Raw genomic sequence first — 16108 nt, 5'->3', positions numbered from 1 at the left:
TCTGATTTGTCAATAAGAGCTGATCAGCCATTGTCTGAGCAGAGAAGAAAATAGGGCTGGATATCTGAACCCAGACAGGGGATGGGGACAGAAAGAGGAAGAGAGGATTTGCAATGAGGAGAAGGTCAAGGAATACCATGGAGCAAACCTATAACAGAGACAGTCAGATCAATACTAAAATGCGAGTATCTCAGAGATAATAACCAGATTATTTCAGAGGATTAAAATAGATTAATTCTGCTCAGTTACTGTGCCAAAAAGCTTGACTACGTAAATGTTATCGTCTCTGCCTCATTTATTTGGGAGCTAGTCGGGATAAAGAAAAAACTGTCACTTTTAAAATTGCACTAACGCTTAAATGATGTTTTAAAAAAATCAGAAGAGGGTTGCCTGTGAGTGGGCACTAACTTAGAAGAGGTAACTTTCTGAAGGACAGAACTACTCTCTGTCAAGTGTGCAGCTGTTCAGTTATACCAACTTCCACATTTTGCTTCATGGAAATAAGGCACTTAAAAACCAGTCACAGCCAGGCATGGTGGTACACACCTTTAATCCTGGCACTCGGGAAGCAGGGGCAGGCAGATCTCTCTGAGCTTGAGGCCAACCTGGTATACAAAGTTAGTTGTAGGACAACCAGTTCCAGGACCTCTACAGAGAAATCCCGTAGCTACAGTCACAAATCCCTCCACCCTCTTTCGGTGGAGACTGAGTGTGGAAGGCTGTGACTGCTAAGAGTCACAGAGCATATCAGCTGAGCTGGCACTAAATGGCAGCTGGGCCAGAAAAGGGAGAGAACTAGACGTATAGACTTGCCCCAGAGCATTCAGTGCAGGCAAAGACCTCCCAAAGTACCATCTTCATTCTTTGCCCTCTGGCTATGAACTTGGGCAGAGCTGTCTCTTCCATACACCGCACACCCACCTCCACGCACGGGTCAGACAGAGAGTTGCGGTCATGGGCCACAAGCAGAAGAGGGGTTGCTGCCAGCTCCAGTCTATTCAGTTTCTCACACTGACCTCTGGCTGGCCAACAAGGAGCCTCTGTTAAACCCTTGCCACCAGAGCACACAGCCCCAGCTCTTTCAGGCCGAGCATGGAAGCTGCCTGGAACACCTCCCAGCCTGTGCCCCAACGTGGCTGCCTGCCACCTTCCCTCCCAACAGGCCTCTAGGGAGGCTTAAGCCTAGGCAAAACTACAGAGCCCCACGGCAGGGCAGAGCATAGACGGGCAGACTGGTAGCCTGCGCTCTCCAGGGAGTCAATTCCCAAATCATCTTTTTCTGGACAGGAAGTCCCTTTGATATCCTGGACCCTGTGGGATGAGCAGCCTTAGTACTCTGCCTTCACTCACTAAACAGAAGAGAACATTTAAAGAACCAGCAAGTTACCTCAGCTGTAATCACCACCTGCTCCACCCTGCTCTGTGCAGGCAGCAGCTTCAGACCCTCCATACTTTCTGCCTAGGGATCAAGGCAGCATCTGAACTCCTCTCATCCTTGCACAACCTTCCTGGTTGTAAAGTGGGTAACAATCCCAAGTCTTTAAGACTCTGTGTCTCTGAACACATCATCTGGCATCAACTTTCAGATGGGAAAAAGTAACTAATGATGCTTTGGTACTTTTGAGAATACGTTAATGTATTTTAAACAGCAAGGGACCCACACTATCTGCCATATTCCATCCTGAGTGCTTCCAAAAAAAAATTGAGACAAGGCAGGTATGGTCTATTTTCAAACAGCCATACTCAAGGCGGAAAGTCTCAAAGTCCAAAAGTCACACACACACACACACACACACACACACACACACACACACACACCCCACATATATTCCTAAACTGCTGTCATTCTTGGAGATAGGAATGTCCTCCTCGTCATCGACCTTGAACTCCCTGCTTCTATCTCCAAAGTGCTGGGATCACAGGTTTGGCCATCACTCCCAGCTCGTGTAGCAATACCAAAAAGCATTCTTTCTTTGCACCAAATCTTCAAACTCCATTTCATGCTTAAAAGTCTTCTCGGCTCAGACGGCCCACCTTGTGATGTGCTTAACAGCTACATGTCTTCAGTCTCCCACACTGGATAGCTCGGAGAGCTCCATTAGCCAACTCAGTTCCACTACAACCAGATGCTCGGTTTACTTGTGGGAAAACAGAGGCACAGAGCAGACAGATGCGAGGCCCACGTTTGTGTGACTCTGCATTCCCACAAACAGCTCCAAGTCTGACTTGGTGTAATAGGAATGTCTCTTCAGAGAGGACCACATGTTCCAGCCAGCACGTCGCTCTGCTTTATCCCAATCTGCCTGGGATTTGGTGAACTTGTCCCTGGGGGTTCTGCGGGGCTCTCTAAGGGATCAGGCGGAAGCTACCCCAACCCCATCCTGTGTGAGTGTCTAAGCTGCCAGCAGCTTCCTTGACTTCCTCCTTTGTCCTCTCACCCCACATCCTGAGCCATTCTTTTCTCTCCCTAGAGCAGTCTTCAGAAATTACTTTCTGTCACACATCCATTTCTGGATAGCCAATCCCCACACAGTCTTGGAGATTTTGAAAGTAATGCAAAAAGCACCCTGGAGTAGTGGGATGATGGGGGGAAGAAACGGGGGGGGGGCTTCAACTCCTCTCCACCTCACCCTATCCCTGACTCCCAGTACAGTACGACTCTTGGGTAGCCCCCTAAGTCTCTAGGAAACACAATGCCTCACTATGAGATGTCAATCATCCAAAGGACAGGCCAGCCAAGGAACTAGCGAAAAGGAAGAGGTGGCTCCTGGTACTTCAGGGAAGTCTCACTCAGCCAGTGACCTGAGCCTGGTCCAGGGTAAGCCAAAATAAACACAGCACAAACCACGCCCTGTGTGATTTCATGGATATAAGCAAATTTGTCAGGGCACTGTGCACACATGTTTTCTACACCTTCCCTTTCAGGCTTCCCCACTGTCACTGGCTTCTCTGCAAGCAGAAGGTGAAAACTTTTCAAGCTCACCAACGCACAAACTTGTTCCTCTTTTTCAAGTGACGAATGCACACAGTGTTTAAAGAAGACGATATCCAAGTTAAACAACACATGTTCACACACATACACTCATCATCATCATCACCATCACCATTATCGCCCTGCCTGAACCACTGTCACTCCTAGAGATGGGAATGTTCTCCTAGTCAACAGCAAGAAAACCCCTCACAGCCTGAAAACACAGGTCATCCAGTCCCCAGAAGATTGAAATAAAATGCTCAAGCTCACACAGTCCAAAAGCAGCACACTAGGGTCCTGCTCCCCATGTAGTTGGTTAACACCAGGGACAACTCTGTCAGTTCCACTGTCAGAGCCAGCCAGCCACAGCTGCCCCTGAGGTCCAGCTCTTTCTATAATTGCCACTATACTGAGTCATCAGGAAGCATTGCAAACTGTGGTGGAAGGAGAGCAGAAGACACTTGAGCAGATTCAAAAACCTCAGGGTGTGGCCTGACCATTTATGTGAGCCAACGTGGTCCCACCCTGCTAAAAGGAAAGCCCTGAGGCTCAGGAGAATGGGGAAGCTGCAGTTAAGGTCAGAAGGCAACAGAAGCAAATCTGCTATTGACACCGTCTGAAATGGCCGCCACCTGTTGTCCAGCACCGGGTTGCTGTAATGTAATCACCCGATTTGGGCTCTGCAAGATGGGGGGTGGGGAACTTGGCCACTTGGCCCTCCAAGGACCTTGGTCATTATAGCTCCCAAAACTTTAAAGACAAGCAGCATCCAGCAGGCTTCCCTAACTTTATGTACAACACGCTCCTGCCTGATACGTTCTCCTCAAACCACCAATCACCAAGAGTAACCTGCTCTCCCTCCCCCAGGACACAGAGGTAAATCACACAGAGCAAGAGGAAGAAGGAACCAAAGCAAGTCCACACTCAGAGCTTAGAAAGCGTAAAAAATAACCCGGCTGTAGATCCTGAAGTTATCTATTTGAAATGGTCAAGTAGAAAGTCTCCTACAGCATGACTGCCAGATCCCATGTCCAGCTGGTTTCCCCAGGAGGGATAAAATGAAAAACAAACCCCGGAGTAGATATAAATATTCTCTGGCCAATACTCCCTGTTTTGGAAAATCTGGTGACCTGTTTTGTTTCAGCATAGAGCTTCTGTTCAGCTTGCCAGATACACTCGGAATAGTTTCATCCAAGTTTGGTTCGTGTCCCTCTGGACACTGCCTGGGGACAAGTATACAGAATGTTTCCAAGAAAAGTGTGGTCTAGCACACTCCAGCTGTGCCTACAATACAAGCACTCCCAATGGCGTAGCCCGCTCATCATAACCCGCATGCCTGAGAGGAACATGAACAGTCAGAAGCTGGGCACTGGGCAGCCACATTCCCTGTACAGACACACATACAGTCCCATCACAGTATGGTAGGAAGGCACGCCTAGGGGAACAGGCTCCTGGGCAGAAGAAGGCATGGATGCTGGGCAGAGCTGCAAGATAAGGACCCAGCTACTCTAGATCTTGTGGGTCTCAGAGAAGAATGAAGCTCCGGTAAGCTCTTTGTCAGGAAGCCCTTGAACTTCCAGAAGTCCTGGATGGACATCATGGTCTGCAGCTCAGTGTTGAGGCCCAGCAAAGGCGCTTGCTCAGTGGGCTAAGCAGATTACTGAACCCATCTGTAAAAGGGGAGGTAACGGGGTTGTAGAGAGGATTAAAAATACATGTGGATTAAAAAGCAAGTTCCTTACAAACTTTACCCAACTATCAAGTGTGCTAACTCTGTTAAAAAGCCAGTCCTTACGCCTTCCCATCCTAAAGAGCATACCTCGGTTTCCTCAGCACAAATCCACTGAGACTACTTGATGTGAGGCATTGAGACCCAGAAGCAACCAGTGTGAGGCCCAAGGCCATTATTCTGTGTCAGATGATCAGCAGAGGTCCAGCAGTGTCTAGAGTGTCACAGGCATCCAGGGTGGTGCCCAGGGACATGCCAGTAAAAAAGGACAAGTACCACAAACTTGTGGCCCTAGCTCTTCTTAAACCAATGACTATTCTTAAGGTAAACTCCAAATTCTTTCTAAAACACTTAATTTTTTTGTTTTATTTTTATAATTATTTAACGTACACACACACACACACACACACACACACACACACACACACACACACACGGGCATGCACATTTGCTCATAACATAGCATGCCTATGGAAGTCCAAGGACATGTTATGGAAGTCGACTCTCCATTTCCACTATGTGGGTTTCAGGGACTGAATTCAGTCAGGTCATAAGACATGGCAGCAAGCATCTGTATAGACTAAGCCACATCCCTGGCTCTTTAATACACCTTTAATTATGTTTTGTTTTATTGATTGATTGATTGATTGATTGAGACAAGGTCTCATGACATAGCCCAGACTGGTCTTGAACTTACAGCAATCCTCCGACAGAATACTGGGATTATAGGTGTGTAATATTCCCCCACACACACTTTGTCTTTTTTAATTATATGTCCCAGCCAAGCATAATCCAGCAGTTCTCAACCTGTGGGTCAAGACTCCCAAAAGGATCTAGTATCAGATACCCTGCATATCAAATATTTACATTACAATTCATAACAGTAGCAAAATTACAGTTATGAAGTAGCAATGAAATAATTTTATGGCTTGGGGTCACTACAACATAAGGAACTATATTAAAGGGTCGAAGCATTAGGTTAAGAACCACTATTTTAATCTCAGCACTCCAGGGGCAGGGGCAGAAGCAGGCAGATCTCGGAGAGCTTAAGGTCAGCCTGATCTATATAGTAAATTCTAGGACAGCCAGAGCTACATAGTAAGACCCTGTCTCAAAAAAATACAATGATAATTATGTGTTTTCCAGAATATACAAAGAAAAAGTGGCTACTATTTGTCATTGAAAATGTAACTAAAAACAAAGCTTTTACTAACTCTGTAGCAGTTTGGAAAGGTCTAGGAAACCAGACCTGGATTTCTCCAGGTGTTCACAATGACTAATGGTGTTGCTTAGACTCTCTTGGCTGACCAGCTAAAATTCAGATGTTGATCATACCCAGTGCCACATCTTAAGACTTCTGGTTCCCGAACAAGATTCTGCTGGCTCAGATCAGCAGAGATGGGCTTCTCAGCATCAATCCTTGGGCTGCTGGCATCACTAAGCCAGAACACCTGGCTTTCTGACTTCCAGATGAGTCCTTTCTTCTAGTTCTGCCTTCTAGCAGCAAGTAGGCAGCAAACAAAAAGAAACAAATTTTCTAGAAGCTCTAGCTAATCAAAAGATCAGCTTTGAAAAGAGGGATGGGGGTGGGGTTAAAGGAAAAGAGTAGGAACACACCCTCCCCAAAGATGGGAGGACCTGAGAGAGAAGGCATGATGGGACAGAGGACTGCTGGTGAGGAAGCCAGGTCAGTAATAGCTCTGTTTCCAGAAAATGAGGGTGCCTGGAAGGAAATCAGTAGGCAGGCATCTATATGTTGGGAACAGCCAGGCAGTTGGGAGAATACCAGTGGGGGTGAGATTGCAGAGTGAACAAGGCCAAAGTACTCAAGAGACCTTAGAGGAAGTGCAGATTTTATCATGGTGCCTGACAAGACTCTGACCCCTGTGTCCTTCCCTACCATCTCAGCCAAGAGCAGAGGGCCCAGCAGAGGCTGCCCAAGATGCCCAGTACAACTATGAGATTGACTGAGGGGTGTGCAGCTCTGAATGAAGCCTCGAGCACACCTGGTCATGTGCCCCTGACATCTCTGAAGAGAGATGTCAGGAAAGCCCTGCGGGGCAGGCACAGAGCTGAAATGTGGGTGAGAAGCAGTCTTTCGGAAGACACAGAGGACCAAAATGTTGTCTGAGTCCTAACCACTGACCACACGGAAGGCACCTCTGTCAATTCCTCATGTCGTATCCTGCAGTAGGGCTTTCTGTGTACCAGCGTCACCAACTCTTGGCCATGCCTAGACCTCATTTCACTCAGATGACCCATGGAATTTCCACTCATTCCCACATACACCGTGATGTTGTGGTTGTTTTTAATATGCTTATCCTATGGGAAGTGCCACTATTAGGGGCTGTGGCCTTGTTGGAGGAAGTGCATCTCTGTGGGGGTGGACTTTGAGGTCCTATGGTTAAGCTCCACCCAATGCAGAAGAGACCCTCCTGGCTGCCTGCGGAAGACAGTCTCCTTCTGGCTGCCTTTGGATCAAGATGTATAGAACACTCAGCTCCTTCTAGAGCACCAACCATATCTGCCTGAATGCTGTATGCTCACCACCATTATGACAATGGACTGAATCTCTGAAACTGCAAGCCAGCCCCATTAAATGTTGTCCTTTATAAGAGTTGTCTTGGCTATGGTGTCGCTTCACAACAATATAACCCTAAGAAAGAAAACGGTACTGAAGTATTGCTGTGATGTGCCTGACCATGCTTTGTTTGGAAGAATGTGGATTTGGGGACTTTGGATTTTGAAAGCAGTGGAATGCTTTAAGCAATGCTTGACAAGCCATCCTAGTAGGAACATGGAAGACATTGGTGCTGAGGATGACTTGAACTGTGGGGGCCTGGCTCAAGAGGTTTCAGAGAAGAATTTTATAGTATGTTGCCTAAAGATCGTTCTTGTGATATTTTTTGTGAAGAATGTGGCTGCTTTTTGCCCTCATCCAAAGAGTCTGCCTGTGGCTAAGGTGAAAAGATTCAGACTAATTGCAGCGACAAAGGAAGTCTCAAAACTACCTATTTTAGACCTTGTCCTATGGTTCACTCTTATGAGGAGGATCATTTTGCTCAAGCATAGCAAGCTGAGAAAGGAAAATGTGTGGAACAAAGAGTAAAGGGACACCTGGAAGTAGAATGGAGCTAAATCCTATGAACAAGAGATGAACGGATTTAGGGAGTGGTGACCCTCAGTGCAAGATCCCACCCAGCTTAGCTTAATGTTGATATGTTTGCAGTTGAACAAGGGATAGTTATATCTAGGCATTATTATGACCTGGCTACTGTTTTCATTTCTTTCATAAGGAGATATGATTTGTGTCAAGTTGACAAGGGGTGGATTTTATACAGAAGACAGCTGAACCACTCAGCCTCGTGGGACTGAGCAACTACTAGATTCTGGGAGTCCCCATTCACAGATGACCGTTGCTGGCTTAGTTGCACTGCACCCTATAAATCATTCCAATAAATAAATCATTCCAAAAATATGTGTGTGTGTGTGCGCGCACGTGCACGCATGTGTGACACTGGTGCTGAGGATGATTTGATCTATATTGCAAGAGAGAGAGATTCATTCCATAAGTTCTGTGACTCTAGAGAACCCTGACTAATAACACAGAGGTTGGTGCCAGGAGTGTAGTTATGCTTGAGTTCAACAACATGGACTTCCAGTGACCAAGGCTGACCTGGCTACAGCTGTTGCTAAATGCCAATCTGACAACAGCAGAGACCAACACTGAGCCCCAGATATGGCACCACTCCCCAAGATGACCAGCCAGCAACCTGGACACAGGTTGACTACACTGAACCACCTCCTCTGTGGAAAGGACAACGTTTTGTTCTTACTGGAGTAGATACTTATTCTGGTATTGGATCTGCCTTTCCTGCACGTAACGCTTCTGCCAAAACCACCACAGATAACGTTTTTCACATTTTCTCATGTCATGATCTGCTACCTCAAATCACATGATTTCTGCTCTGAATCCCAGAGGACAACAATGACTCTAAGGCCTCCAGAGGCTTCTGGGGTAATGCAGTGCTCTGAAGGGGAGGTTGTGTTTGTTCTGTGCGTGGTTACCCTGTTCTGCAGGTGCTCCTCTATTGCATATCTTGCCTGTCATTTACACCCAGGTTGGAATTCAGCCCCACACTTCACACCGCTACTAACAAAGTCAGATAAGACGTGCTTAAAAGGTCATAAGACAGAAAGGTTGGCCTGCGTTATCTGTAATTCTAGTACTCTGGAGATGGATGCTGGAAGACCAGCAGGCCAAGGTCATCCTCAACTACATAAAAAACTCAAGGCTAGCCTGGTCTACATAAGACTCCTGTTTCAAAAAAAAAAAAAAGTAAAAAGAAAGACAATAAAAATGCTACACAGAAGAACAGACGGGACAGTTTGTGACTGCTTCTTGTTTAAGCTGGTCAATGCACCTCCTACATAGCCACTAAAATGAAACGAGTGGGGCTTGCTGGGCCGAGGCAGGGACAGAGCCATTCCCAGGGGAAATCATATCCCGTGTTCTAGTGCCTAAGTAGAGGGTCAAGTCATGAAAAGCTGAAAATAGAGTCAGTCTCTCTGTGTTTTTGTAGGTGGGGAGGAGTCCATTCTCTACTTTTGGGGAAAAGAGACTCTTCAACCTACGTATCTCACCTTTAGACCCTCGCTCATGTACCTAGAAGAGGGGGACAGAGCCTTCTCCCAGCTAGGGAAGAGCTTGCATTCTCCTGAGTAGATGGGCAGAGGATATCTAAGCCAGACCTGGGAGACCAGCTAGTTCCACCTAGGAGGAAAAATCTGGGGTGGTCCGGGGGAAGTCACTGAACCTCTGCCACAGGTCCTTGTTTATAACGGAAGACAAGCTGTGAAGATTAGCTGGCAACAGTGTCTCCCAATGCTTGGCCTTCAACAGACAGTAGCTATTATCAGAACCAGGGTGCCCAAGGTCTCCTGTCCTTTCCAGCACCAGAAGTGGAGTTGTGATGGGTGCTTCATTGATGGAGCAGTGACCCAGATGCTAGTGTGGGACTGGCAGGTAGCTTTCACCTGTCATCAGCCCTAGGGGGACTACCCTAGCTACACAAATCACTCAACCCGAGATCACCCAACTCCCAGGGCAGTTCAGATCTAGTGGCTAATCCCTGGAGGAAGTGTGTGAAAGCCAGGTCAGGATGACATTGGACTTTGATGCCTCCCTATCAGTCTAAATGTGGACCCCAAGAGTACCACTCAGTGAGCACCCTCTAAAGTAAAGTCTCAGAGTTAGCTTCCGAGAAAGCCAGGCTGGAATGGGTGCTTTGCTTGGGCCTTAGTAAGGGATGAATCTTCATCTCCTCTCTGCGGCATGAACAGCGTCATGAGAACAGAAGCTGTAAAGCAAGAACAGTGTCTTCTAAGAGCAACAAGCACCAGGGAATCTGGGAGCCCGAAAGCATCCCTGACAGAGCCTCAGCAGCTTTCACCATACGAAATGAAGTAAATCAGGCAGAGAAAGACAAACACCACACACTGTCATGCAGACATAAAAGTTTAAGGGTTGATTTCAAAAAAGAAGAGAACAGACCCGTGGTTACCAGAGTAGAGCAGGGACTGGGTAGGATGGGAAAGGATGGGCCAGGACTGGACAGGAGGGGTTGATGACAATAGCTGGGGACAGATGACTAAATGTTTCCAGAGACCTAATAGCGAGGATTGTGAAACACAAAGAAATGATAAAAGTCTAAGGAATGGCAACACCAAGTGCCTCCACCTGCGGCCTGTCCTTTGCGCTGAAATGGTAGGCTGTCTACCGTTTCATAAATATGCACAATCGTATTTCCTTGTGGACAAGAAAGGACCACAGCAGAGTCCCAGAGAACACAGAGGCACAGTGGGATGGGTGGAAAGAAATAAGGACTGCCTGGATACACAAAGGAGCCAGATGCAGTCGCCGATATCCACAGTCACAGCACTCAGGAAGCCGAGACAGGAAGGTCATTGAGAGCTGTAGCCTAAGCTATAGAGTGAGACCTTGTCTCAAATTAATTAATTAAAAACAAAAACGACACACACACACACACACACACACACACACACTCACACACATGCACACACACTCACACTCTCACACACATACACACACACATACACACACGCACACACACACACACACACACACGCACACACACACACACACACACACACACACACACGCAAACATATGCACGCACACGCATGACTTCCCTGCAAAGTTCCAGAATTACCCTAAGTGCTGAGCTAACAAATAATCAAAAGCCAGGCCTAGCAAGATGGCTCAAAAGATAAGGGCACTTGCTGCCAAACCTGACTCCATGGGCCCACAGGGTAGAATAAGAACTGGCTCCTGCAAGCTTTCCTCTGACACATACACCATCACCATGGTAATCACCCACCCCTCCCCCGTTAATAAAAATGTAGAAACCATTAAATAACCAGAAACTGGGTATCTTCAAAATCCAACAGCATTCACTGGTCATGAGAGGGAAGAGTCAAACACTGTAACCAGAATCAGATGCTCAAGAGACACCTTCAGTCCAGCTCAGGAAGGTACCTAGGCTCACAAACCAAACATCAGTCTGTTTTTTACTTCTAACTAGAGTTCTACTGACTGATAGTGGGAGAAGACCTTAGCTCCCTTTGGCAAGAGTACTGTGCCATGAAATAACATTCTACCTAGAAGTAAACCATGATTTAATGTATACCAGATCTTGCAAGTGCTACGAGATCTAGGGAGGGGGAAAGGCCTAGTCAACTGGCTCTACAGACAAGGGAGGGGCTGCCTAGGAAAGCACATGGTCTGTTAAAACTTGCCTGCTGAGGCCTTAAAGGGAGGAATTTTCCTGCACATGATCAGTCAGAGATAGACACCCCACCATCAAGGCAGCCACAGGGCAGACTCTCCCCTGGCATGAGCTCCACAAACTCCACCCTTTCCCTCCAAAGGTACACAGTGCCCTGTCATCCCTTGCCCTTCAAGCTTCTGCCCAAATGCAGTCGGTTGAGACCTCACTTTATGACCCAGTTCAAAACAAGTAAGGTCACCCCCAGGACAAGGCTTCGTCCATATACTCTATCTAGTATTTTTCTCCCTAGTACTTGATCATTTCCTACTGCTTGTACTGTATTGACTATCTATCCACTGTGTATCCCCAAGGCCTAGCCCAGAGCACAGCCCCAGACAGGTGATCAGTGGCTGGAGGCTGAATGCATACAGAGTATGGGTCAATCTCATTGCTCTGATGATGAACATAAATAAATGTTTTTGTTCTATGAGCTTTAAATTAAAAACTTAATAAGCTTAAATTAAAGGATCCACCGCATCTCCAGCTAAATAATATTTTTCAAGGCCGTGCTTTGCAAACAAGGTGGGGCAGTTCACAGCAGGAGGGTGCTTTGTGCTTTTAAAAAATAAACAAGGAGCTGGAGAGTTAGCTCAGCAGTTAAGAGCATTTGTTGCCCTTGCAGAGGACCATGGTTCAATTCCCAGCACTCGCATGGGGCTCATAACCATCTGCAACTCCAATGACAAACAATCTGATGCCCTCCACTGATTTCTACAAACATTAGACATGCATGTGGTACACATACATACACACAGACAAAACGCTTATATATGTAAAAGAATAAAATAAATAAATCTAAGAGGAAACCCAGTTAACAGCAACCATGACCTCCGATTGCTGAGCTGCTCATGATAAGCAGACCCCAGTACTACTGTGGACTGCATATGCCCATGGCCCGTCTCCTTGGACTTGTGACCCTCCTAAGTCCTCAGGACAAACTGGTTCATTCGGATATTAGGGAGAAGCCTGCAACTTTCCCTCGAGGGCCTTCCCTGACCCAGCCCTCCACTACTGGTGAAACTACTATTTGGTAGTACTTGGACTTTGGAGAAATCATGAACCCATTACTCAAGAGGCCAAAAATAGAGAGAGAGAGAGAGAATTAAAAGATGAAAAAAGCCACAGGGTCCTAAGCACAGGCTGTCTTTCCAAGCCACCCTCCCATGAGACAGGCCACTGTTTTCAACAAAGGAATACAGCTACTTTCTTGCTGCTTCCAAACCCCATGCAGAAATAAAAGTTGAAGCCAATAGTCTGTAAAGAGTTTGTGGGTTTTGTTTTGTTTTGTTTTGTTTTTTTAGAAGAGAGAATGAAATCTGCAACTTTGGGTAAAAAGCCTCAAGAAGCACCTTCTCCTTATTTCAGGCCACACCTGTGGGTATCACCTGCTGCTGGCTGGTGCCTGGGTGTGGCCTGAGTCAAGAGGCTCCTGGCCCAGTTGTTTCTGTGATCCTGCAGAATCATCTCTCCTCCTTGGATCTTGCCCTGAGCTCCTGCTGCAGCAGACCCAAGGAGGGGCTAAATTCCTTTTGTAACCAGCATTAGGCAAAGATATGATGCTGGTCCAGGTCCACCTGCAGAACCACCATAGTGAACAGCAGACAAGAACCAAAAACCACACATTCCACACACTTACACCACGCAGAACAACCACAAACCTGGCCCTGGGGAAGAATACTCCAAGTCCAGCTCAAGCCAGTCACTGCAAAAGGCTTGAGGTGGTACCTCAAACTCTTGAAACCCAAACTCACAGCATTTCCCTCTTTTTTGGGGGGGGGCGGGTTGGGTGGGGAGGACGTTGGTTTGGTTTGTCAAGACAGGGTTTCTCTGTATAGCCCTGGCTGTCCTGGAACTCATGCTATAGGCCAGGTTGGCCTCGAACTCAGAGCTCCGCCTGCCTCTGCCTCCCAAGTGCAGGGATTATAGGCAAGCATCAGCACCTCCCAGGTTCATTTCCCTTTTTTGAGGGCAGTTGTGAACAATCCAACCCTGCTTCACCCTGCACACACGGGTAACTCCCATATGCAAAGGCTGCTTTCAAGTTTCTAAAGGAACAGAAGTAACCGAAAGAGGAAGGAGAAAAATAATAGCAGGCCACTTCGAGATCAGCCCGAGCACCCCGGTGGGGACACCGTCACTTCACCACAGGCGGCTACAGAACTTCTTACCGAAGTAGTCTGCTTTGGGGTGAGCATCCATCTCTCGCTCCAGACGCTGGGTGAGGGCTTCCAGCTTCAATTCCGCAGTGGAGGGTCCGAGCTCGGGGCCTGGCGTGAGGGTCTGGCAGGGCAACCTCACCCTGGAGGGGGTGGGGCTCCCTGGGAGCACAGGTCCCAGGCTACTGTCAGTGGACCAGCTGGGAGGACTTTCTTTACAAGATAACTCAGAGGGAGCAGACATTACCGGATGGACGTTACTGGTGGGGCTGGGCTTGGGACTAGTGCCAGACTCCACACATCCAAGCTTAGGATCCAGCCCAGCGGTCATACCTGTCTGGCCATTGTCCTTGCTGGTTGTTGAGGATAGTGGAGCAGAAACAGAGAGGTACGACTTGGGCCCATCCTGGAGCCAAGGCTGAGTGTCCACAAGGGGTTTGAAGACCCTGCCTGGAGCCTCATATCCCAGACTCGAATCTCTTCTCAGACAAGCTCCTTGGCTAGCGCTGCTAGGGACCATTGGTGCTGAAACGGTTGTGCCCTTGGGTTGAGCTGGGGTCCCATTCTCCAAGCCCGTGGAAGAAAAGCCCAGGTTCACTCTCTGAGAGGAGGCAGTGGACCAAAGGCCTGTTGGCTTCTCACTGCTATGGCCACCAATGCCACCATCCTGACCACTTTCAAAAGACCTGCCAGAGCACATGGAGAGCTGTGGCTGGTAAGGATGACTGTCCCCACAGGATCTGTGCGACAGGGAATCATTTCCTGGGCAACCAGGCCATCCGCTCCCTACACTCAAACTCATGCTGGGGGACTCTTCTGGTTTATCACCCCACTGTGGGCTTGCCAAAGAGAAATTGTCGTAATAGTCTCCGTGAGTGAGGCAGGAAGGGTCTTCACAGGGACCCAGACCGTGTAAAGCAGGTCTCTGGGAACTCACAGGCCCCTCCCTGGAACCACAGTTCTGACTGCCAGGCCTTGCACCGTGGGCAGATGGCCTGGTCCTCTGCTCCTGAGGTGGGTATGAGGGCTGCACCGCCATAGTGGTGGTAGCTAGTCCAGGTGCTACTGTTGGCACAGCAAGAGGAGGCTTAGCAGCCCCATCTGCAGCCAGCTTGCTGCTCACACCCTGACGGTTCCCACCGTTGATGGGGCTTCTGCCTGCCCTAGGTAGGGCCTCCTCCTGTAGGAGCTGCTGCTGCTGCTGCTGCTGCTGGAGGTGGATTTTGGCCATCTTGGTCGCGAACACCCTTCGAGTTTCCTCAAATTCTGGGTTGTTGCTAGCACCCTTGTCCACCCGGAAGAGCCCATCCTTGGAGGCCTCGTACATGTTCAGGTCCTCAATGAACTTACTGGCCTCAAGGCCCAGATCATCATATTTATCCATGTTGTAGATCAGTGTCCGGGGCCTACCCCTGGTACAAAGTGTGAATGGGGTGGGGGAGATTTGGGTGCTGGCTGAGGTTTCAGGTCCAGCCCAAGATAGATAAAGATTCCCACCTGCCCAGCGAGAAGGTCATGACTCCGAAACTTACAGTCCAGCCAAAGTTGAGGCCTTCAGGCCGGCGAGGCTAAGTTTACTTTCAGACTTCTTTTCCCCAGGGGAGCGTCCACGTGGGGGCAGAGTAGCCTTCAGCCGTGCCCGGCCTGCTTAGAAAAGTTCTCTTCTCTAAGTCACAAAACCAAAAACAGGCGAAAGAAGACAGAGAATGTACACAGAAAAAGTAAACTCACATCCACGTCAGGCAACCGAACTTGCAAACGCGCTGGACAGCCCCTGGCTGGCCTGGGGCCGGCGGCAGGGTCCAGCGGAGCTCACTGCAGCCGCGGCGCGCGGCCCATTGTCCGATGGCGGCGGCCGGCGGCGGGACGCGGAAGTGAGCGCGCGAGTAGTCAATCCCCGGAGCTGGCTGGCCGGCTGCGTCCGCCCCGGGACGCGCAGGGGCGCGGGCGGAGGCGTGGAGGGCGGGACGGGGCGGGGCGCGGGCGCCCCCTGCAGGCCAGTGACGCGCACGCCCAGTTCTGGCGTTTCGGGCTAGGCACCGGGGGAGTCCCTGCAGTACTTATGCCCCGACTGTTCAGTTTCCCGCCGCTGCTGGGGAGTCAAGGGTGAGCCGAGCCTCCCTCGGGTCCCCTCGAGTATATCCCACGGGCTCTAACCCTGACAGTGTTGGAGTGTGGGGGAGGTTCTCCAGGGAGGGAACAAGGTGTCCAGGCCCCTGGCTGCTTGTAGCGCCGCTTCCCCAATGAGCCGAGTTCAGACTCTCTGGAGCCTCACTGCAAACCGAGGGTGTTGCTGTGGCCAGGTCTCTTTGCAGAGGACAAGAGCCCCAGAGGTCCACACAATCAGCAAAGCATAGGAGGTGGCCCAGATCCTCTGAATAAAAGAAAAGGGTGGGGGGCG

General features: G+C 48.9%; 1 protein-coding gene across 2 annotated transcripts in view; it reads right to left on the bottom strand.

The window, feature by feature from the left end:
• Window positions 1–15620, bottom strand: part of Limd1 (LIM domains containing 1) — a 50419-nt gene extending 34799 nt beyond the window's left edge. The window contains exons 1-2 of one of the 2 annotated variants that reach the window (XM_032911291.1): window positions 15439–15620; window positions 13720–15351 (exon numbers count right to left, since the gene is read on the bottom strand). In XM_032911291.1, coding sequence (XP_032767182.1) covers window positions 13720–15091 — 1372 coding nt within the window. In that variant the 5' untranslated portion in view covers window positions 15092–15351; window positions 15439–15620. Of the gene's footprint in view, window positions 1–13719 lie in introns of both variants that reach the window. The other variant, XM_032911290.1, reaches the window with a different exon arrangement.
• Window positions 15621–16108: the final 488 nt, after the last annotated feature.

Source organism: Rattus rattus, chromosome 8 (assembly GCF_011064425.1).
Source record: "Rattus rattus isolate New Zealand chromosome 8, Rrattus_CSIRO_v1, whole genome shotgun sequence".
NCBI classification, from domain to species: domain Eukaryota; kingdom Metazoa; phylum Chordata; class Mammalia; order Rodentia; family Muridae; genus Rattus; species Rattus rattus.
Note: the sequence above shows the minus strand (reverse complement) of the source record. Positions and strands in the feature narration are given on the sequence as shown.